At 33.4% G+C, this 24,050-nt stretch overlaps 1 protein-coding gene and 1 pseudogene across 1 annotated transcript in view; one reads left to right on the top strand and one right to left on the bottom strand.

The window, feature by feature from the left end:
• Positions 1-2,996: 2,996 nt before the first annotated feature.
• On the top strand, positions 2,997-3,115 carry LOC111728887 (annotated as a pseudogene).
• A 5,713-nt stretch (positions 3,116-8,828) lies between these two features.
• FGF10 (fibroblast growth factor 10) overlaps positions 8,829-24,050 on the bottom strand; it is a 71,886-nt gene continuing 56,664 nt past the window's right edge. Inside the window, exons 2-3 of the mRNA XM_011373884.1 lie at positions 14,670-14,773; positions 8,829-10,558 (exon numbers count right to left, since the gene is read on the bottom strand). Coding sequence (XP_011372186.1) covers positions 10,361-10,558; positions 14,670-14,773 — 302 coding nt within the window. The 3' untranslated portion in view covers positions 8,829-10,360. The remainder of the gene's footprint in view (positions 10,559-14,669; positions 14,774-24,050) is intronic.

Here is a 24,050-nt window from a genome sequence, read left to right on the forward strand (position 1 = left end):
TATCAAAATTATTTTTTGCGAAAGTGGAAAAAGAGGGACACTATACACTTTTATTTTTTAAGATGTATTAGCAAACTCAGAATTAAAAAAAAAACTGTAATGTATTGTATTTTAGCTGCTTAGTAATATCTTAGATATAATTGAGTGAAGTCTTTGAAAAATTTTAATAATATACTTTAGAACTTAAAACACTTCCATAATTATTATCCTATCATATGTGAAATTCACATATATTAATATGAAACTATACTAGTTCCTATAATATTTTAGAGCCTCCTGAAAAGAAACATTACACATATAATGTTAATTAAATATGTATTATTTTAAGTTTTCTTGGGAGAAACTGTTAGTTATTCCATGTGACTTCACCTAGGCTTCTTTTATTCTAAGTTTATTTTTACATCTGAAGATTTTATAATACTTATATCTATTTCTGATTTTTGGTGGTTGAAGTATTTTCTCTGATCCATTAAACTAATATTTACCCTTGTCTCATGGAGGTTTGGGCATCTCCACAGGGCTTAAAGAGTATTTCTCTTTTTTATCTTTGCTTTCACTACTGACCACTGTAAATTTATCACAGTGTTAAAACTGGATATCGAGATGTTAAAGGGACATTTTCACTGAAACAAGTCATTTGATCCCTTAAATTTGATGTTGATATTGAACCAATCCAAGGACAAAGATTCAAAGACCTGGTCATAAATAGTATCAAAGGGAAAGGGAGTGGTGCTCTTATTCTTTAGTTGAGTCTAATTTTGCCTCTTTATTTCTGAGCTCAGTATCCATCTCACAAGTCCCATTTCTGTGCTTTTTGCCTCCTCCTGCATCACAAACTGGCAAGGTCCTTAATGGGAGGGTATTAGGGAAATGATGGTGCCCAGGTTGCTTGAGACCAGTTAAGGATCTATTTCCTTCTATTTCATATGCTAATAGAGACTGTATTATATTGTTGATATTATGTGTTGTCCTTTTGGGACCTATTTGAATAATTTATTTAAAAATATCTTTCATAGATATAATCATACTTTGCATTTTATTCTGTATTTCTTCAGAGGCACTAGAGTGTGCTCATCAGAATAAAAACTAGCAAATACTAACATGCTAAATAACAATGTCGATGCCCTTTGACTTGTGAGAAGAGCTGTACCTAATTTCTTTGACTGGCTTTTGCTGAGTGGTAATTGCTAGGGAAACATCTGGTTACTGTCACATATTTTAGTATCTCATCTCATTGCGTGACATTTTGTTCTGTGACATTTAGTTCCCACTTAGGACTTGGAATTGGAAACCTAAAATTAAGTTTTTTTTTCATCATAATAATAGGGAATTGTCCTGGATAATGATGTTTAAGGTTCCCAGGAATTTCAACATAGCACATTGGAAAAAAATAATAGCAAATTGTTATCAGTGAGTTATATATATATATATATTGCAAATAGGTCTCAAACTGTTTTGAGGGAATACTTTGAAACTTTTTTTTAGTTTTGAGAATATTTTCCTTTGCATTTTAGACTCATGGTAAATTGAAATGAACTCTCTTGCAGTGAAGTTCGTATATCTACACATCGCTCATTTACCCTATATATTGACTTTTTTCCTGTAAGGAAACGTTTAGGAATATTCCTTTTGAAATATCTTAATATACTTTTCTAATCTTTAGGTTTTCTATAACAGAACTGTGTCTGTCTAGGTTTTTTCATAAAATAAAGAGAAAGATTTTAGATAATTATCATTTTGCCTCTGCCTAATTTGGGCATTTAGCTTAATCCCATTGTTTTTAGTTTACAACCTGGAGCTAGATTGGTGAACCCATTCTTATTTTCCTATGCTTTTGGTACTCACTAATCTAGTCCTAAAAATTGCTGTTTCCTTCATCATTTTTTTAAAATGATGGTTTTTTTCCCACAGGTTTCTCCAGTGGACTTACTAAACTCATGGGCTATTTAAGATAAAACCGAGGCAACCATCATTCAGAAAAAGGGGTAACTTGTTTGCTACAGTTTTGTCAAATTGTCCCCACCCAAAAAACAGACCACACATACATGATGTTTTAGATCTAGTTCCAGAGGAAATGGACTCCGTGATAAAGATTTGCATGTAGGAAGTTTACTGGAGAGTGCTCTTGGGATACCTGTGAGGGATGAAGGAAGCAGGGTTAGATAGGAGGAAAACAGTTAGTCTGAGATGAAGTCATAACAAATGTCCCAAATGATCCTATAGGAGATGACCTCATTGAATTATTCCCAATTGTGCAAGGGGCAAGGCTTTTATACATAATATTGAGTGGTCACTGAATGTAGATGCCACAGTGGGGCATGCAACATGCCTTCAGCAACTGGGGAATGAGTACCTAGGTCCTGAAAAGATGATCTGGGCAATGTGCAACCCATTTACTATGCAGGATTTTAAAAGTTGAATTACTTTCTTGGAAACAAAGATGTAGGCACATTTTTCTTATTTCTCAATATATTTACAAAAGTATTAAGAATTTAACAGAAGGTATGTGGCTACACAGTGCAGAATATGCAAGACAGCTTTGTCCATTTCTTGTGCCCTTTCTTCCCTGTGTGTATGACAGTTACCATTTTCACTTTTTATGAAAGTGATGCTTTGTATGAATTGGTTGAAAAAATGAATAATTGCCAAACCTTTCATTTCAAGGGACTATTTTAAACATCAGTTCATGTTGATTCTTAAACAAAACTTTCCACAGACAATGTCACCTCCATATCTGAGGTAAGAAAGCTGTGTCTGTACTTAGATTCTTTCTACATTACCTCTGCCTCCTTCACTCTGATGCTTCAGAAATGCATCTTTTCAGGGGGAAAAACTGTGGATTAGAATCAAAGTACCTCCTTATGAGCTGACCCAGAGCCCAGTAATCTACAGTGCTGAGAAGAAGCATGGTTTTAATATACAATGATGGTCTAGTTAGTGGTCAAAAAAAGGTTTTTTTTTGGAGAAAAAAGAAATGACATTTAAGTGAAACCTGAGTCTATGGCCATGCCACCCTGAATAAACCTGATTCTGTCTGATCTTGGAAGCTACACAGAGTTAGGCCTGGTTAGTACTTGGATGGGAGACCACCTAGGAAGACCAGGTGCTGTAGGTGTAAAATATAACAAATAAGGATTGTAAGCTGACAAGGTCCTTGCAATCTGTGAGGTCAACCAAGGGTTGCCTAAATAAATAAATAAACAAACAAACAAACAAACAAACAAACCTGAAACTCCTGTCATAAAATAATCTTGAGAGAATGTGGAGATTTTGATGATGACCCAGTCATCATTGTCACATTGGGATACTTTAAAATAAATTTTCACAATTGACCAGAAAAAAAGGCAGAAAGTTAACATGTATTGAGCACTTATTACTTGCTAGTTATGATACAAAACAATTAATAAGATGATAATATTCAATCCTAACTACTGTCCCAAGTGTTAGGCATGTTATTCAAGTTTTATGGTCAGTCTTTTTATTTTAACTGATATAACTTTTTAAAGTTTATGCTGTTAGAAATTAGTAGAGCCAGGATTAAAAATGATCTTTCTGATTGAAAAATATAGGCTATTCTTTGGGAAAAAAAAAAGTCCATAAAGAGAAATATATCATTAAAATGAAATACCTTCATTATTCTTAGATTATATTTCTGAAAAATTGAAAAATATTAGGCTATAAATGGTATGGTTCTATTTTTTGTTTGTTTGTTTGTTTTTGGTAGAGTGCCCATATAATGGAGAGGAGAATGATTTTCGGAGTCAGGACACCTGTATTCACTACCTAGCATTGAGCTGTGGGAAAGAAAATGAACCCTAATTTCATTATTTATAAAATTAGGGTATTAAAATAGAATGATAGAGACCATTCAGAAAATTTGATTTGCTGCATTTGATATGAGACAGATCTTGAACATATTTTCTGGTGACAGAACTATGTGTGTCCCAGAACCAATCTGTGATATTTTGAATGTTGAGTGTTCCTATGCAGCATAGATTTAGCATGGGGTTTTCACAGAGTAATTTTATTTCTGTAGCAGAGATCTATTTTGTTGAAGGTCTGCTGGATCCTTGCTTATTTAACTACTAGTTGTACAAAAGAAGATGGAAGTTGATGAGATGGTAAAGAATAGAGGTTAAAATATCGAGCACCAAAGGAATCCTGGATATTATTGGCTTTGCCAGTAAATAATCAGAGGAAGAATAAACAAATTAGGAGATGAGTTTGGCAAATATGTGTATATTTACAAAAGATTCTTATAGTTTTTTGTGGTTTTTTTTTTTTTGTAATGAATTTACTAAAGTTTTGGGAGAAGAGAACCCTTATTATCCACCCATCTGTGGTTTCACACAGTAGGACCATGGGAATCAATTCAGTAATGTATTTGGATTAAAAAATTTGTTCTGCAATTCTATTAGGAAAATTAAGACCAAAAAGATGGAAACTAGGACTGTAGATTAGTGTGAATCTTGTGTAAACAGATTCAACCCATAACAAGCCCTATGTTTAAATTTTGTTTTATTTTTTTCCTCACTAGTAGGAATAAATAAATGATTAGAAATCATAAATTTTATCACTGTAGAATATTTATATACATGGAGAGAAACATGTTTAAAAAACATTGAAAGAAGACTAATAATAATTCCAGATACCCAATATTAATTCAACAATCTCTATTAACATTATTGTGGTTACTCATTTGAACTAGCTCAAGTAAATATTGGTTGAAATGAAGTTTATCTTTTCCTTATGAATCTAATAAGGAAATAGCTTTAACATAGCTATTTAATATCACCTGTAGTTAAAAATAAGGAGAAAGAAGAACTGTTGTACTTGAAATATGCTAATTTGACTGTTTCTTAGGAGATCTTGGAGGATGGTGTGTAGAAGTCTCTTAGGGTAAGATAATGAGGAATAATTGCTGATAGTCACTTAAAATTACTATTTAAAAAATGTTATTTAGTTTTTTTTTTTTTCCTGCATGAAAGTAAGGTCACATTGTAAAATGTACTTTACATCCTGTATTCAATTTATCAGGAAAACAAATAAGATATTGCCTTTATCTTTACTTATAAGTGATGTCGTATTCAGTATTTCTCTTTTGTTTTCCTCAGTAGGAAAGCTCCCCCCAAAACAAATATATTCTTATATCATCTTTATGGATATTGCCTTAAATACCATTGGTGTCTGTACATATTGATTATGTCATTGGAAAAAAAAAGGCTATTGAAAAGTCTAGTGTTTAACTACCAGATGTGAAAATATTTTTAATGTTGAATTGAATTGATAAGTGACCCCTAACCTGAATGCTTCTTTTAACCATAAAAAGCAACCTTTTTTAATTTATAATACCTCATGAAACACCGATTTTAATTTAGTCCTCTTGAGAGACCTGGGAATATTTGCATTGTCAGCAGCTTAAATTGATCACAGAAATGATAACTAAATAATTTAGAAAACTGTAAGATTATTTAGGCACTTAAGATGTATATAAGGTAATTAAAACCAAACTTTAGGAGGGGCATGGCCTTACTGTACTTGGTTATTCTGCAGCTGAGGTCACTGCCTAAATTGTACGAGGGCATATGTTCAATTTTCAGTTGTAATGAGGAACATGAGATGTTTTGATTCTTCATTTGCTGCACTCATCTCTAGAAGATGCAATTGCCTATGTTAAAAAATGAACATCTCTTGTGGAGGATAATAAAAATATGTAAGATAATACATGCCACATGAATATATGGTTGGCATGTGGCTTTTCTCTTTGAGTGTGGAATTGTCCTTAGCTGCTATCATGGAGCAGCCACATGGAAATGTTCATTATTAGCCACTTAGGAATGAGATCAGTTCCTTTGATCTCATTAGTTTTATCATGATTATTTTATTTTAACTAATATATGATTTTTATAAATGTGTTTTTAGTAGATTGTTCACTTATAAGGACATTTTGGGTTTTATTATTTTCTAATCAGGAAAAGAAAAGAGAAATGCACGTTATAAAGTTTTCTTTTGTTTGATATTGAATGTACACAAGACATAATAAAAGATAGAAAGCAGATTTTTTCTTTTTATTTCTTTTTTATTTTACAATTTTTTAAAAACATGGCATTTGAATTTCAGATTTTATTCTACATGTTGATATACTTGAAAATACTAGTACATATTCTTGGGATAAACTTAAATACTTGTAATCTCATGTTGTGATATAGATTGATATTGAGTAGAAGGACCATCTTTTTATTCAGTGAAAACTTGCATTCATCTCAATTATCATTCTATAAAGTTTACAGAATTACAGTGAGCCTGGCTATATTCAGGGTCCTACCCTTGGTTTTAAAACAAAACAAAACAAATACAATATTTCCCACTTAAAAACTGTATTAAAGAGAAAGATCTTGAGACCTCTCTGATTTGAATAAATAGTTGAAGGCTAATTAGAATTAGTAAAAAATGCAAAAGTAAAAGATACATGTTTAAGTCAGTAGTCTCATTTAAAGAGATGTAGCTAAGAACCATTTTCTTTTTGCACTGCCCAGCACTGTCCTTTGTTTGGTACATCTTTTTTTTTTTTTTCATTAGTTTCACATATACAGGCTGCCCAAATCCATACCTTGTTACTCTGGTCACGTGGCTGAAGTTTGGTCAGTCACAACGCTCATATCCTTTGTCATACCGATTGCTCTGAAGGTTGATACATTATTCAAACTTGGCCAATAGAAATCATACCTAGGATGCTTCCATTTCAGGATCTTGAGAAAAAGGTTTTGGGTTTTGGAGATGGAAAGAAGTAAATTGGACATAAGCAGTAGCCAAGCAGATAAAGCCAATCAGAGATAAGAGGAAATGAGTGCCTGAGAGGAAGCAGATCTTTCATGTTTCAGTTCTATTGGAACTCAAAGTTGCCCTTCTCTTTGCAATATCCTTCCAAAATATCCTCTTTTTTTTTTTTTTTAAGTTACGAAAGTCTTGTCTAGCAAAATAGATAAGAATTCTTAATAAAGTATTTGTTTGCATCTAAATGTGCTATTTCAAATGCACTAGCTATGTTCTCTTAAAATAGTTCATGGCTTCCTACAGATATCTTTATTTAAACAAAGTTTGGACTTCACTGATAAGGAAAAGGTAAATTTTACTTTTGTGTATAGTCATAAACCCTGAATTAACAACATCAAAATTATTAGATACATGTAGCATGAATGTTTATCTATGTAAATAGTGTCCATAACGTTTCTTGGGCCCTGGACCCAACTTCTTTTTTTTTTTTTCCTCTCTCTCCTTTTCAAATCAAATTCATTGGCCTACTCTATCCCCTTGAAATCAGATTTTGCAGCCTCCTGGCTTTCTTCCCAAAGTCTCATTGTTTCACAAGCCATCCTTGTTTTCAATTCATCCTTCTTTATCCACTGTATAAACTAGGTGGACCTGAATACTTAGGAAAAATCGAAAGCATTTGGTTGTTATTAGAGTAAGGATAGCTGACTCACACATGTAAAACATTAAATAAACCTTACGAATGTTTGAGTGATTTTTTTTCTGTTGTTGTTGTTTGGGGCTCTGGGGCATTTAACCACATCCTGCTATGCACACATTTGAGCTTCTCTCTTTATTACCAGGTATAGTTTTAAGCTAATAAAACAAACAAGGACAATATTTTTATTTTCTTTTCCCAACGTTTTTATTAATTTATTTAAATGTAACATGCTATACACTGTCCAGCCTTTTGGGAGGTAGGAGGAAGGAGGGATTCTATCTTTGTGAGGAGTCTCCTCAGAACCAGCACAGATGCACACACATTTGTGGCTGATGTACCTTGACATTGTGGTGGGGGGCCGCAATTCCCACAGAGGCAGAGCTCCCCAAATCGTGATGATTTTTTTAAAAATATACAATATTCAGGGCTGGAGCTGCTTTTCTTTCAGTAGCATAATCCAGCTGCCAAGGGGACCAGAATTCTTTCTCAATATCAAGCAAAGATGCCATTTTTAAATGCAAGAGAATCCCATTGCTCCTTATCAAATTGTTTCTGTATCTCTGTCGATGTGTGTACTTGTGTGTGTAGCGGGGTGAGGGAAATGTTTTCTATTTTTGGCTTCTACAAGCTTTGATACATTTTGCTAAAAGCTGTTTTAGTGTTTTGAGTACTGTAATGATGACTGTTTACACTTAGTCTCATTGGTAATCTAAATGGCTAAGTGAAATATGAATCCAGTTTGTGCCCTATTTGTTTTTACCATGGTCATCAAATACTATATTCGTCTCATCAAACATTTAATTTTGGTTGTGGGTGGTCCATGTTTATGTGTCAGGTGCAATTATTGTTTTAAAATAAAGGGACAAAGATAATCTAGTTCTGATAAGAATGCATTGCACTATAGCTCTCAGACTCACTTACCAATTAAATTTTAACATACAGATTCCAACCACAAAAATTAAACATTTTTAGTATCTCATTTGTCAAAAAGCAAGTTGGAAGCCAAGTACTAGGAAATGCAACTTCAACCATAAGCCAAAACACTGCCTCAAATGCATTTCTTTTGAAACCTCAACTTTTTAAAGGAGTGATAAAAATATGACCTTTTATGGGATTACTTTATGGGAAAATTTTGTAATAAAGCTAATTCTTAAATAACAGATAAACCAAAAGTACTGGTTAAGCATTGACACAATTAAGTCATAAGAGAAGATTACAAAACACCAGCCTTTCTAGAGGTTAAACTTTAGTAAAAAAGACACATTTAGTGAGTCTTTTCCCTGTACCAAAATACTGTGTTCATACAATAAAATAACCAGACCTTTTTAAAACAAGAAATATGAAAATAAAACTGCAGCATTGACATATTCTTATAATTATCACTGGAAATATTTAGAACAAATAATATTTTCTACACTTTTAAAATCTACTACAGACACTGCAAATTAGGCTTATGTATTTATTTAGTAGAATGCAATGGGATGGTGACTGACTGGCACACTCTTATGTACTGTTACCTATTACCTGTTCTAACAAAAGGAATTTCTATGTGGTTACATTGTGGAACCTTCCAAAGCTTTTTAAATTTACAGAAAAGAAGTTTTATTTGGTTTTGTAATGACTAGATTATACAGCTTGAACAGATTTCAGTATATCGTTACAAAGGATATATTTGCTCAGATTAAGCCCCTGGGAGAGTAACACTTCATTCCAAATTCCTTGATAGTTCCTTTGGGGGAGATGCACTATGTGGTACTTATAAAGGATTCGTATACATGCAGACAGCCTCTTCATTATTTACCACTGTGACATATGGCAAAATATCGTTAGTAAATAATGAGGCAAAGATACTAAAATGCATTTAACAATTAATTTTCCCTCTTTTAGTATATTCTTGAAGACTCAATGATGTATTGATGAAGAAAAAAATTTAGCCTCTGGTCTATTTTTAGGAAAGGAAGCCTTAGCAGTGATACATGTTTTTAAATGATGGCAGACATCTCTAACTCGAGCCATGAGACAGCACTGTTGTATTTATTGTTGATGATTCTTATGCAGAAGTGCAAATTAAGTCAACTGATTGCCCATGGGGCACTCACACTGCTTTCCTAATCTCATCTATTTTTGAAGTGTTTGCCAAGGTTTAAAAACACTTTGTCATGAACATGCATGTAGTGTGCTGAAGAAAAAGAAAAGGTAAATCAGAGGATACTGAGGATACTCTTTAAAACCCCAAAAGATATTTAACATCCTATTAAATAAATAACTTAGAAAGAAATAGAAAGGGATGAAGGCAGAATGCACAAGCGTACCATACTATTTGTTTTGTTAGAACAGTTTTACACTAACATGTTTACATTTTTAAATTCTATCCAATGCTTCCATGATGCCACGCCCAAAGCTCCTTTGGTTGTGCACATAACATGACCCAAGTGCTTTCCAGTAAATGCTTCCATGTCTTACTGCTCATCGAATCATTAGGCTTGAATGAGCAATAAAAGTCTTTGATATGAGTTTGTATTCCATAAATAACTTTTCCGAATATCATTCAACAGATTGTTCTGTGTTCTTTAAGTTCTATTTCAGAGGATAAAAAACAAAAACTTCAAACCTTAACCAAAATCCCAGCCACAATGTTGTTTGCTTAGGAATAACTTCCATCCCATTTGATCTGCCTATATCTCGATTACAAGGCATAACACAGAACTAATTAAAAGAACATCATATCTCAGCAGTGAGTACGAAAACCTTCAAAAACTTCCTTTCTTTCAAGCAAGCCAACATCTGCAATGTGTCTTTGCCTTTTGAGCTACTGTCTTCATGAAGAATACCCACCATTCCTGGCAACAGAGCCTTTGATTATACTGCACCCACAAACACTGCCTTCTTCTATGAGTGTACAACCATTGGGAGAAAATGAGCTGAGGTGTTTTTCCTTCGTGTTTTCTGTCCTCTTCTGGGAGCTCCTTTTCCATTCAATGCCACATACATTTGTCTCCCATTGTGCTGCCAGTTAAAGGATGCATAGGTATTGTATCCATTTTCCTCTATCCTCTCCTTCAGCTTACAGTCATTGTTAAATTCTTTCTGCAAAGGAAAAACAAACTTTTACGATAATGATACTTGATTCCATTTGATACAAACCATCTATACAACTCCAGTTCAAGGGTTTCTTTGCTATTGATAGTTGCACATAAGTTGTGCCCTTAATATACAATGTCAACAGAAAAGTAAAACTCATAATCACAAAACAGATTCTAAGTTTAAAGGCATGTGATTCATTTTAGTTGGCCATCATAACCACATATTGGGGCCCTTTTAAAAACCTGGTGTGTCTTGAATATGAGATGGTTTAAGTGCTTAGAATGATTATCAAGAAGCAAACATTCCACTAACAATATTTGTGATGAGTCAATAATAAAGAATTGTTATAATCTTTTTGTCAGAGTAATGACTAGGATGTCTCATGGGAAAATAGAATTACAGGAAAACAGAGAGCTTGTCAAGATTGCAAACTTCATAAATCCACGTAAATACACCCACATTGATGAGAAAGCAGATCTTATAGCAAACGATAACACTTCTAGATAACCATGAGGCCAAGGCGAGGGGGTATCTTCATCTCTTCCAAATACCGGATTTCTCAATTTTGTAAATTACAATTTTTCTAACTTGGAATTTTGATAGATTTTACTCTGAGATCTAGGAATGACTGAAAACTAGGACAGGGAATGCCACTCGCTTTGCAAATTACCATATCAAAGAAATTATAACTATGGTAACTAACACTGCCTAAGTGCTTTGATCTTGGGAAATTCCACTCTATAGCCATAGTGCTTTGGCTTTGTTTCAAGTGACCATGTGTTTTTAAGGGGATCTTTTGGAACAAGGATTGATATTTCATTCATTCCATAAATCCAGGATCCTACTCTGGAGTTAATAACGAAGAGAGGTATCTCACCAATCTCTAGACTCTGGCTTCAGAAATGTCCCTCTTCCCTTAAATCCAAACTAAAGCAGTTAAGAATCTAAAGAATTGGGGCTTTTGCTCTTCTTGCTCTACTCTCTCCATCCAAACCAAGGGCATTATAGGCATCTTTCACTTGAGGCCTCTACTGGGCATTTCAAACAGTTTCTCTCATCTCAGGACTTTCAAAATTTCTCCTTAATTCCCAATTCTCGAATGTGCATATATTTAAACATTCAAGTTTCTCTGGGCTAGATGGTAATTTTGAACATTATTAGCACCATCATAAACAGGTATGTTTTATGTTTATGTGGCTAGTTTAAGCTTTTTCCTTGGAATTAATTTATTCTATGTGCTTCTCTTCTATGAAGTAATATTTGAACGTAATTCAAATAATGACTTATTTGGTTAAAAGTAAGAAGAAATGGTACATACATTAAGGTATGGTTTCTAACATAAAAAAAATTCTGCTTTAGAAAAAAATTTAAATAGTATGTCTTTTTTTCCTATTCATCTTAGTGTGTCTAAAACTATATGGTTTTCAAAGAGATGATTTTTACTACAAATGATTGCACTCATTTCAATAAACAGGGTGCAGCTTAGAGACTGCGGAAGGGTTGAGATTGTTTCAGATGATTTTATATTTAAAACAGAGCTGTGTATAGAAGAGTAGCATGGATGCTTAATCATTTTTCCTCCTCAAAATAAATTTATAAGGCAATGTTTCTTAAAGTGAGGTACACTTAGAGCAGACTCCTCATCTCAGGTATTTTTAATAGACTGTAACCAAATGTATCAGAGTCTCTGCATGAGGAGCCTTGGAAGCTATGTTGTTTATATCATTTAAGTGAATCATAAATATTAAAGTTTAAAAAATATATAGGCTAGGGCAAGATCTCAAAAGTAGAGATTTTGGCAGTTTAGAAAAAGGTTTTGGATTTCTTCAGGATACCAGGTAAATTTACTTGGTCCTTACATCATGCCCTATGAGGGCCTGTTCTATTTAAATTCAGTTTTATAATTTATTTTCTTAATTCTATCAATCAAAAAAAATAAAAAAAACACCTCACATACGTAGATGCATTGTTCAGAGAATAATTAATGAAAATATAAGAGAGATGCACATTTCCCAAAAGGAAATGAGGAAAATACTTGAGAGAATACAATATGGAGCTGGTTTAATCAGCATTCTGGGTGCCTAATGATATTTTCAAGAAGCCTTATGAAATCCATGGAAATTACTTAAAAAAAATGAAGATAGGAATTATGAGTTGTCACCTGCTATACAGAATAATGTTAGATGTGTACTCATGAATTTTGATGGTCTAACCTTTGGGTGCAAAGTCCCTAGTCCTTTTGCATCCTGAGCAGGACATTCAATTCGAGTAGATTTTTCATTTAATTTGAACAAGTTATAATTTTTCACTTTTCCTTATAATATTGCAAAATCACAAAACAGCGCACTATAGTTAGAGAATGAGTTTCTTTCTGAGACAGGCTGGAAGTGGAGAGCATAGGCTGTGATGAGCTGAGCCAACTGGAGAGGTAGTTAGGTTTATGCCTTGCACGACTTTGTAGACTTTATGGTTCTAGTGCTGAGGAAATAGTGAAGGACTAGGCAAACCCTCTCCTCTTGAAGTTCACAATCCACTGGGAGAAGACAGTCAATAACAAACATATTAATGAGAGAAATATCTGATAAGTGCCATTGTAGATCATTAAAATGTGATAGAAAGCAACTGGGCATATACTTTACATATAGAGGTAGAATGAAATAATTCATAGACCTTAGACCTCAAGAAGTAGAGGCAGAGTACAATAGCTATATTGGGATAGAAAAAAATGTGAGGAAATGAGAGGAAAAGTATTAAATATTTTTATGACAGTTAATTTGAGGTATCCATTTCTTCTTGATGTCATCTTTTTAAAGAAGTATACTTTACCAATTAAAAATTATTTCAGTATTTTAACCTTTTATTGCAATTAAAATTTTTATATTTTCTTTCTCAATCTAAATTCATATTAGATGGCTTTACTTTAAAGTATTGGTTTTGACTATGTGTGTGTATCAGTACCTCTTCAAAGAATATACACCACGTCTCCTACCCAGTAATTCTGATTTAGTAGATAAAGGAGGAACTCAGGCATGTTCATTAAAAAGGAAAAGAAAAAAATGCCTCAAAAGTAATTATGCCACGAACCCCTAAATGGAACTACTTTAAAAAATAGTCTATTACTCTTCTTGGCTCATTAGTAGAGCAACATGTAATAGAAAAACTTAACTAAAATTCCTCTCACCCACCACCACCACCCAAAACGTATTTACCCCAAAGGGACCAATCCAAAGTATGTCTGACTCTGCAATTATAAGTGGACCTGATATGAATAAAATACAAGTCTATTCTGTATCCAGACAAATGATAGAATAAAGTTCCAATGATTCTCAGATTGTAGTTATCAAACCAGTAGCATCGGGAACACCTGGAACTTTGTTAAAAGTGCAGATTCTTAGACCCTACCACAGACTTACTGAATCAGAAAAGTTTGGAGTATGTTTTAATAAATTCAGTGATTCTGAGACATACTTAAGTTGATAATGGCTGGCACTGTAATCATCTTTATGTTAATCAACAAAATAAGTTTATTTACACATTTTAAAGTGACATTTCTTAATACTTGCTATGAAATATAGGGATGTATCTACTCAAAGCACTGGCTGAATTAATCATTTTTGTCTAGATAAATAAAATTCTGGAGTTGATTGAATGGTACACAAAATGACAAATTTCTTGATATGTCTCCCATTTCAGATTTTAACAGAATACAAAACACCCAAGTCCCTGTTTTATCTCTAGCTGTAACACACAGTATATGATTTTCTACTTAATTCGTGATCTTTGTTTTCAATGATCCTTCTCCAAGTTGTCTGCAGAGCCCATGCCAATTTGACCAGATGCTTCCGTGAGAGTCTGACTGGTTAGCAGTTCAGAACATTGACTGACAAATGCCAGCAACAGCCTGTGTGGTAGACTAATGGGTGAGCAACAGAGGAGATTATAAAATTGGAAAGGCTGCCTTGCCAGCCTTTGAAACTCTGGTAACCAGCCCACTGTGGCTCTATTTACTAGCAATGGAACAATAACAAAGCTATTCAATGGCCGGGGGAAACATTCCAAAACTGTGGTAGTGATTTACTTCAGTGAACTTTGAAAATGAAAGCAGAATACTTACGGAGCCGTAGAGTTTACCCTTCTTGTTCATGGCTAAGTAGTAGTTGCTGTTAATGGCTTTGACGGCAACAACTCCGATTTCCACTGAAGTTATCTCCAGGATACCTAAAACGGACAATTACAACAGTCTACACTTGAGTCACATAAATGCATTTTAAAAAGTCCTAAGAAATTACTGAGTTTATTTTTTGATCATTCTGAGATAAAAAAGATTTAAAAACTGGAAAAAAAAGCCCCAACTTCTTTCAATGTGCCTAAAAAGCCAGAAAGCTAGAAATAACTAGTAAGTCTTTAAAAGAATTCCCCTGCATTTTACTCTGACCATATAGGGGAAAATATTGTTTTAATTAAAATGCTTCCTTTGCTAACTCTGCATTTTCAACCCCATAAATATTGAAACAACTCTACTCATCTTAGCCTAGATTTCACAAAAACTTATCAGAGCTCACATCTGTACTATGGTATTAAATTAAATCTATAGCATATGTCAATAATATGTCAGATTTACTTCAATCTGTAAAAACAGTGGTAAACTATTTCTTCTTTGTAGGACACTTAGATAAACTAAATCTTTTGGCTACATTTAACTGATAAATTCATTTTTGGCAAATGAACTGACATTTCGAGATACAGGGAGACTAACCCTACATCCACATTGTCTTTAAAACAGCAGAATCATTATTCTGGGTTGAGAGAAAATCTATCAGCATTTTTTAAAGTTTTTTTTTTTTTCTTCTAGAAAGAATGGTAAACTGAGGGAATTAGTAACTGATTGACAGATCTTTTCCCCTAATACACAAGTTTCAGTTGGTGCATCTAGAGATAATTTTCTCTAAAAAGTTTGTAGGTAAGTACAGGAAAGGCATTTGATATTCTACGCAAAATCCCACTCATTTTAGGTTAAGAAGATCTCAGGTACTAACTACTTCTTATAATGATTGAGAAAGTTTTCTCAGTGTAGAGAAGCAGCGCTGCGATTATTAAAGGCCTCTGGATTCAGAATGTTTGGGTTTGACTCCTGGCTTTGCATTTACTGGTGAATGACCACAGCAGAAGTTGCTGAACTGCTTATGTCTCAATTTCATTTGTAAAATGGGCAACAGACTAGTACCTCCCTCATAGTCTTGTGAGGATTAAGTCAGATATACATATTAAATAATTAGAACTTGCCTAGAAGGTAGTGACTCTTTAATTATCAAAGGAAAGTTTTCCTCCAAGGGTTCTAGATTTTCGAACTTCTTCACCAAGCTGTGTAATCCTGAACAGGACAAATTCCCATTGGCTCAGCCCATAAAATCTGGAAGTGGATCATATGTTACCATTTAGCATTTATTACCTAATCATAAGAAACACCATCCTAAATGTGGTTGATAAATTGTGTATTTATACTCTTCCCATTGGGAAGGAGTGGCTTGTTCTTAAGACATGAACTCCTCCCTTTCCTTCACAGGTTGATGAGCCATGTGGAAGTCAATAGAAATGCTTGGGTTTCCTCATTGCAAAGTTGACATAACCAGAGAGACTTGTGCCAGACTACATGCCACGAACCATTCTGTCTATGTATCCTGGAGGAAGCCTCTGACCTAACATGGCATATACTCTCATTAATCGAGTAAAATAGATTTCAGTGTGAAAGTTCAAAACAAAGAAAGATTGTGAAGGGTGAAGGAGACAGTATCTGTAATTTTAACATGTTTTCTTGATGCTGGTATTTGTCCTCAAGGTACGAACCTGTACAAACACATTTATTTGCACATTGTAAAAAGTACTTTTTTAATAGTTTATTTCTTTAATTCTTACAACAGTCCTTGAAGGAGGTATGACTATTTTCAATTACAAATGAAAAAATAGAGAATACTGAGGTTAACTCACACACAAGGTGATAAAGTGACATAAGTCAGCAATGATGGATTCAACATTTAAGGCTTTGACTTTCAGAATACCTTGCTCTCAATCTCTAGTTTGCCTTTGCATCATCTCTCCCCACTCCTTCCTATTCTCACAAGGGAATTCTATTGGAAAATTTTTTCAAGGTGAAAAAGAAGTAGTGAGATTAAGCTGCAGTAACAACCTAAGTTGGGAAAAGGAAAAATATGATATAAATGTTACCAAACCCTTGGCTGATTGTTTCTGAGAGTGTATTGAACATGGTAAAGCATATTTAGCTTGGAAATCCCTGAGTTTTTTTCAGCTTGGCACAAAATAGAAACTCAATATTCAGAAAATCTGTCAATCAATTAGCCATATGTCCCAGTTTGCAATCTGTAAGTAGTTAAGGCTCACTTGAAAATGTTCATTATGCTTCAAAATAGAAGGGAAGACATAGGTGATATAAGTCCTTGCAAATTCTGAAAATAATTTTGGGTACATCATGTATCAGTAAATCATAATTTGATAATCTTATGAGTAACAGACAATGACTGCCTTTATTATAAATATCTGTGGATGTGAGCGTGACTTTCTGAAAAACTCAAGTCTAGAAAACTTCTCTATTTTCTCCAGTTTTCTCTGTTCTTTAGTGAGGATGATAAAGTTTGCCTATACAAGTGTTTTTGGAAAAGATCACCAAAATTTTATTTGACAGTTGTTAGATTAATAACATATAGTTCTATATGTGTATACTTTCATGCAAAATTAAATGCCAGTCGAAGACAGCCTTTAGCAGAAAGTAAGTGAAAGGCATACAGGGTCTCTTTGTATTTCTCACAACTTATGTTAATATACGATTACCTCAGAATTAAAGTTATAAAAAAGCACTATTTTGTTACTTAAAGAAGCTAGCACCTGAAAATTGCATCATCAATAAAAGGAAACAAATTATATTTCCCATTCATATAAATTAGACATTTTTGTAAATTTAAATACATATTCTTGTAGTGAAATTCTCTTATTTATATTAAGTTGTAACCACATCAGTTTTGATGTCTCTCTAAAGATGAATACGACAGGTGATATTGTAAATCTATTTAAGGGCTTTTGGACAGTTTAATTGAAACGCGGAGGAAGACCTATGATAAGGGCATTCTCTTAGGAAATGGGAATATAAAGCCAAGTTATGGATCTCCTCTTGCAAAGTCTATGTTTTTTTGGGAATATAAGAAAAATACAGAGAGAATTTCAATAAAACATACTAAGTGATAATAAGTGCTAAGATGGAAGACAAGAGAGGCAAGGGTAAAGGTAGTTCATATTGGCGGAGGTTCCAAAGCAGACTAACTATTGGAAACGAGATCTGAACTGAGTTTTGTAGGTTGAGTGAGAAGCATCCAGGGGGAAGGTGGCAAGACATGAGCAAAATCATTAAGGTGAAACATTATAAGTCTGGTTTATAGAGTAAAACGTGGAGTAAAAGGAACAAGGCAGAAAGTTATAAGAAATGAGATTAGGGAGTTAAGTCAGACTCAAATTATCAATCATTTTGTATGGATTGTAAGGATTTAGGTAAATAGAAAGTATTTTATCTAAAAATATATAACTTTTGAAAGAACATATTAGAAAAAACAATATTTAGCAATTTCTTAAATAACAATCTGTAAAATTTATTTTGAATTATATTTGAAATCCTAAATAATAAAATTTGATGATCAACATTATAAAAGTGATTGTGACATTAATCAGCTTCTATTAATGGACAAATTCTAGCTAATGATGCATCATCACCATAGTAATGGAGAGGATTTTGCAAACTGATGAACTACAAGTGGAAATAACCTGGAAGTCACATTTTTCATGTAAATCATCTTTTAACTTACAGCGTGTGAGTTATATTTTGAAAAATCATTGAGTAGTTAATCTAAGGAAGTGGCCATTCACAAGTATCTTTCTCAGTTTATGCCTCTCATCCTTCTCCAGAAGAGAAGCATCTGACCCATTTTCTCCCCAGCAATCATGTTAGACCAAGACTACTTCTCTTTTGGGGATATTAGTATAAACAAGCTCATTGGCTTGGATGGTAACCTTCTCCTTAAATATTTTTTCATGGACACAATAGGAGAAAGTAAAAGACAAAACTTAAATAGAATAAATATAGATGGGGGAAAGCTAGGTGTAAAAAATAAATGCAAAAATTTTATTATTCTCTTCTAGATAAACCAAATATGAATATATAAAGGAATCCTAGAGTTTATTTGAGTAATTTGGCTTACATGTATTAAGCACAACTGTGCAGGGTGTATGTTAGCTCTCACTATGGCGGATGCAAAGACAAGAGAGCTTTTACTTTCAAGGAGTTTTAAAACTGGGTAGTAGAATAATGACAAAAATAATTAAAGTAATTACAATACCAAAAAAATATGTTTACTGCTCTATAAGAGAGAAATGTGTTGTCATGACTTTAACTTGTAAATAAGTTATCCTGAAAAAGAAGGCGTTTGAGGTGAGCCTTTCAGGGCTAGGATTTTAATAGGTGGAAATGTGGAAAGTTGAGAGGACTGTTCTGGGCAGAGAAATGTAAATGCATAAAGAAAGGCATGGAATAGGGAAATGAGCTCATGTGTGCTTGAGCCACAGTTGCATGGAAGAGGAAAATGAGCTCATGTATGCTTGAGCCACAGTTGGCTCCACCCACAAATTGCACTGTGTGGGGCCACTCTTCGTAAAAGTAAGTGTTCTACTTCATTGAGTAGCATTGATGCTTTCCTGGGTAAGGAATATACTTTTAAAAAAATTAGTTGTGAAACTTGGAAGCAGCTCAATAAATGTCAGAGCCTCAAGGGTTCAGAGTCAGTCATGTCTGTTATTTGTCTCTAAATATTTTAACTCAAAATAGATTATAATGCTATATAATTTGATAGTTTTAGTCAACGTGCTAAAATATAACATTATTAGTATAATGTAATATACAAATCCTAATCCCTCTAAATTATGTCTCTCTTTCTTATGAATTATTGTCAGTGTCCCAAATAGATCTATTATATTCTAACATAGAAAAACCTATTGAGCTCCTTGAGCTTGTTGTCACATCTATAGTATATACCACAGAGATTATGTGGCCATACCCAAGAGTGTGGGGTCAAATGGCTCCAAATGTGTGGTTTTCATTTAAGAATCACTGTGGATTTATCTCCTTAATTGTGTATCTTTCTCAAAGAACCACAACAATTGCAGTGGTCTTTATTTATTTTTTTAGAATAGTGCATAGTTAATAATATGTGTTCAACATATATTTATTGAATAAATAAATGAATCAATGAGCGATCAGTCCAATGACTGGCTGACTAAAGGAAAATGGGTATTTGTTAATTACAGAATTTTTTTCTTTTGACAATAGAGTCATATTTATAAAAACTTGAGATGAATTAATAACTCCATATCAAATAAAAATGAAACTGAAAGTAAAAGTCTAAATGCTATATGCTTCAAAGGGAAAATCAGTGAATTACAAAATATAAATATATTTTTATTATTTATAGGTAAATTATAAATATGAAATTCCTTTAAATTTTCTAAATAGTATATGTATGGCTCTGCAACTATTATTAAAATTGTGAGAAAAGAGGTCTCAAACATGGATCAGATAGGCCACCTAGGATGTGAGATTCCTAGTGAAGGCAACATTCTTGGTTAAGAAAAGCACCATTTGGAGTAAATTGAATTTACAAATTAATGACAGTAGTAGCCCAGAAATCAAAAACTGATACAGAGTGACTCTCATGTGTCATATACTTTCATGTCTCATTTAATATTCACAAAATATACCAGGTAAGTATTATGTTTTTTAAATGTTGAGACTAAGTAAATTCATGAACACATACTCACTATAGTGTAGCATATTTGGTGTTTGGATCCAAAGCCCATTCTCTTTCCAGTACATCAGGCTTTGTTAAATACAGTTGAAAATAGCAAAATAAAAAAAGCAATGATAGTTTTACCTATTTTAAATTTCTTTCTTCATATTCTAGCAAACACTTGATTTTTAGATTTCAAAATTATTTTGGAGAAGCATATCATGTAGTCAACACAAAAGGATTAACTTCCATAGGTAGTAATCCACAGGTAGTATTCTAGGTAATTAAATTAATTTTAATTTTCTAAGTAACTAAAGTTTTACAGCTCTAAAATTTTATTTAAAAAAAATTGGAACCTAAATGTTCAAGTTCACTCATTCCTTGTTCATATATTTCTTGATCACTCAGCATTACCAACATTAGCTCTGTCTCTGCTGTGAAAGCAGAATGCTCTCAGGAGCTCTTGAGTACTCACATTAAAACCAACTGATAAATTAATATGCGATCTTGCTATAATTGAGTGAAAAATACAGGTAAATTTTGGCGATATTCTTTTCTGAGTACAGGACATTAGGTTTTGTGTAGAAACTCTAGTATTTCTTTTTTATAGGTTCTTCGTTATACTCTAGAGAGTGGACATTTGCACAAATGTGATGTTAAAATTCTGGGAGAAACAAAAATATCTAGCTTTACATCTAGCACAAACTACATTAGTTTTATTTTTCATAACTACAATAAAATAAATGTAGTAATTTTTCCTGTATTGTCAAAATTATCATACATAATTTGCAAATGTTCTCATGGGGTCAGACTTTGCTTCATAAACACTGATGTTGAAAAAAATTATACAGCAATTATTTTTTCAGCTGGTACTTAGTTTATTTCCACACTTGAATTTGTTGAAAACATGATTCCACTTATGGTTCTTGACAGTAAAATGCTACTTTTACAACTGGGAATTCCAATAGATTCATATGATCTTGCCTAGAAAACGTAGGTATTAGTTTGAATATCTAAATAATTTCCATCGAAACAATTAGAATTCTTTCAAATAACAATGTTTCTACCTCTCTGTAATGTGAAACAGAGCTAAATTAAGTGAAGCCTCAAAAAATTACATGCACTGTTGAACTCCTACACAGCACAAAGGACCTTCCTAAACACTTTGCTAAGAGACTTGACCAAACTTTAGCCTGGCTTCCATCTGCAGTAAACTGTGTCCTTAAAGCTGACTTCAGCCCTTGTGCTTCATCTTAAGAAAATTCAGTGCTGCCAGACTGCAAGCTGTACATTGTCCCAACCCACCTCGCCAAACCATATTCAGTAATTCTCCATTTACTCTCTTCTGTAATTTTTCCATTTCCACATAGCCTCTAGTCTCTTTTTTGTCCCACCTTTTCACTTTCCCACAATCCATCTTTGTTCTCTATCTGTTCTCCCTTGAAAACCTCAGTCATTTTTGTCTTAGTTGAGATTGAGCTTTGTTATTACTGCAGTCCCTCTCCCTTACTGCAGTAGTCTGAATAAAATCTGCCTGTCATCTTTAACAAGCATCTGATGCTCGGTTTGGTTTGTTTATTTGCTTGTCTGACAATTATAGGAGCTCAAAAAATATCATGGAGATTATAGAGTAGAAAACTGTCACCAAATTTATGGGTAGCATGTGCCCAGAAAAATATCCTACAAGTGGTAAATACAAAAAGGAGGAAGAAAGTGGGTTTTTGAAGACGGGGAAAGGAAAGCACCTAGCTGAGGGGTAATAGAACTAAGTTTGTATCTCTTAGCTTAAGGGTCCTCACATGCTTTACACCTGTTTGGGATTACGTATTTGCTTGACTCAACAATGTCAAAAAGTGCATTTACATATTAGCTTAACTGTTTTGAAAGAATGTCATAATATACCTAAGTAATTTTTGTATTACCTACTTATTATCTCATTTCATTTCTCTCTACCCATTCTGTGTGTCTGTGTGTGTACATGTGTCTGTCTGTCCGTCTGTCCATCTGTCTATCTGTCTCTCTCCCTCTCTCTCACACACACACACACACACACACACACACACACACACACACACACACAATGAGAGTGGTAACAACCTCACACAAATGTTTAAAGGAAACAACAAAGTCACATTTTATGTGATGAAATTAATGGAGGAGCTTGGTTATAAATGTGAGGGAAATAAGTAATAGCAGAAGAACTTGTCTCAACATATCAGCTCTGCTACTTAACTAGCTGTGTGACCTTGGATAAGTCAGTTATACTCCCTGAATCTTGGTTTACTTGGAGCTAACTGCCTATAGCTCACAGGATTGCATAGAATCTCAAACAGTGGGTATTTAATAGCTACTTATTGTCTGCTTAATCAGAATAGGTGGCAACTTATTTCTATATCAGTTTTCTATATCAGTGGTTCTTAAACTTGAACATGCATTAGAATCATCTAGAAGGCACCAGAGAATTTTTAATTTTTTTGCAATTTCCCAGGCAACAATGACTCTGCTGGTTCAAGGACCACACATTGTTCTATATGCTATGATTCAGAGGCAGAGCAGGTCTTTTTTATAAAAAAGCATTGATAGAAACACTTGCAGAGAAGCAGAACCACAAACAGAATAGACAATAGTAATGGTAGCAGCTTAATAACAAAGAAAAATTTTTAAAGAATATGGAAAGAAGTAGTGGGTTTTTCTTTTGCTTGTTTTTGATAGGTGTGGGACTTTTTTTTTAATATCTGGGAAACTGTGATATGTGAATTTGGAATTTACGAATATATACATTATTGTCTATAGTCTATTTTTGAGACTTGCAATAAGATTACTGTCAGAATTTTTATTTTCTTCTCCTTGATAACTGAAGAAATGTTGGTGGAAACTTAATTGCCTTCAACTACTCCTTAAGGTATTTTATAGGTATTCTCATAGGAGTGGTTTTGTTGGCACTCTAGGAATTAAAGGACTATATAATCCCTTAAAGTTATTCTAATGGCCAAGAAATTGCTGTAAATCAGAAGAGATTCATTTAATCCCCTACCCTCCACCCAGAGTGAAGGCATATACTTGCTTCAGAATGATCTCACTGCATTTAAAAGAAAGATACTAGAGTGGTTATTCATTCTGATCTACCTTGTACTATTATAGACTCTGGCTGCCTGTTCAGCATAATGCAACAGAGCTATTTAGTTTCTCTGTTAGCCACAGTTATTTCAGATACCCTTGACATTCATTTAGAATTGTAGACAGAAATAGGACCTGCATTTGCAGAATATCCTTATCATCTTTATACAAGAATATATATCTTCTCCAATATGCTAAAGGCCAAAATGACCTTTTACATTCTTACCTGGTACTTCAAGTCATAGGAAAAATGCAGCAATTAGCTTAGCTTTATTGACATGCACAGTGGCAAATCCTAAAACGTTTCTCAATTTAAAGGCTATATTTAATTGACTGGTATTGTAATTTATCTATTGTCATTGACCAAGAATTAAAAAGTATCAGAAACTAACAATGCAATCTGTGGACACTATTATCCAGTTGTAAATTAATTGTTAAAGTGTGCTAAAGATTAATATCCTACTGTATTTTTATTGCAAATGGAATATGACTCTGGGTTTTTCCATGTTGATCATTAGTCAACATATGCTTGCATATAG

This window comes from Pteropus vampyrus, unplaced genomic scaffold (assembly GCF_000151845.1).
Source record: "Pteropus vampyrus isolate Shadow unplaced genomic scaffold, Pvam_2.0 Scaffold234, whole genome shotgun sequence".
In the NCBI taxonomy this organism is placed as follows: Eukaryota; Metazoa; Chordata; class Mammalia; order Chiroptera; family Pteropodidae; genus Pteropus; species Pteropus vampyrus.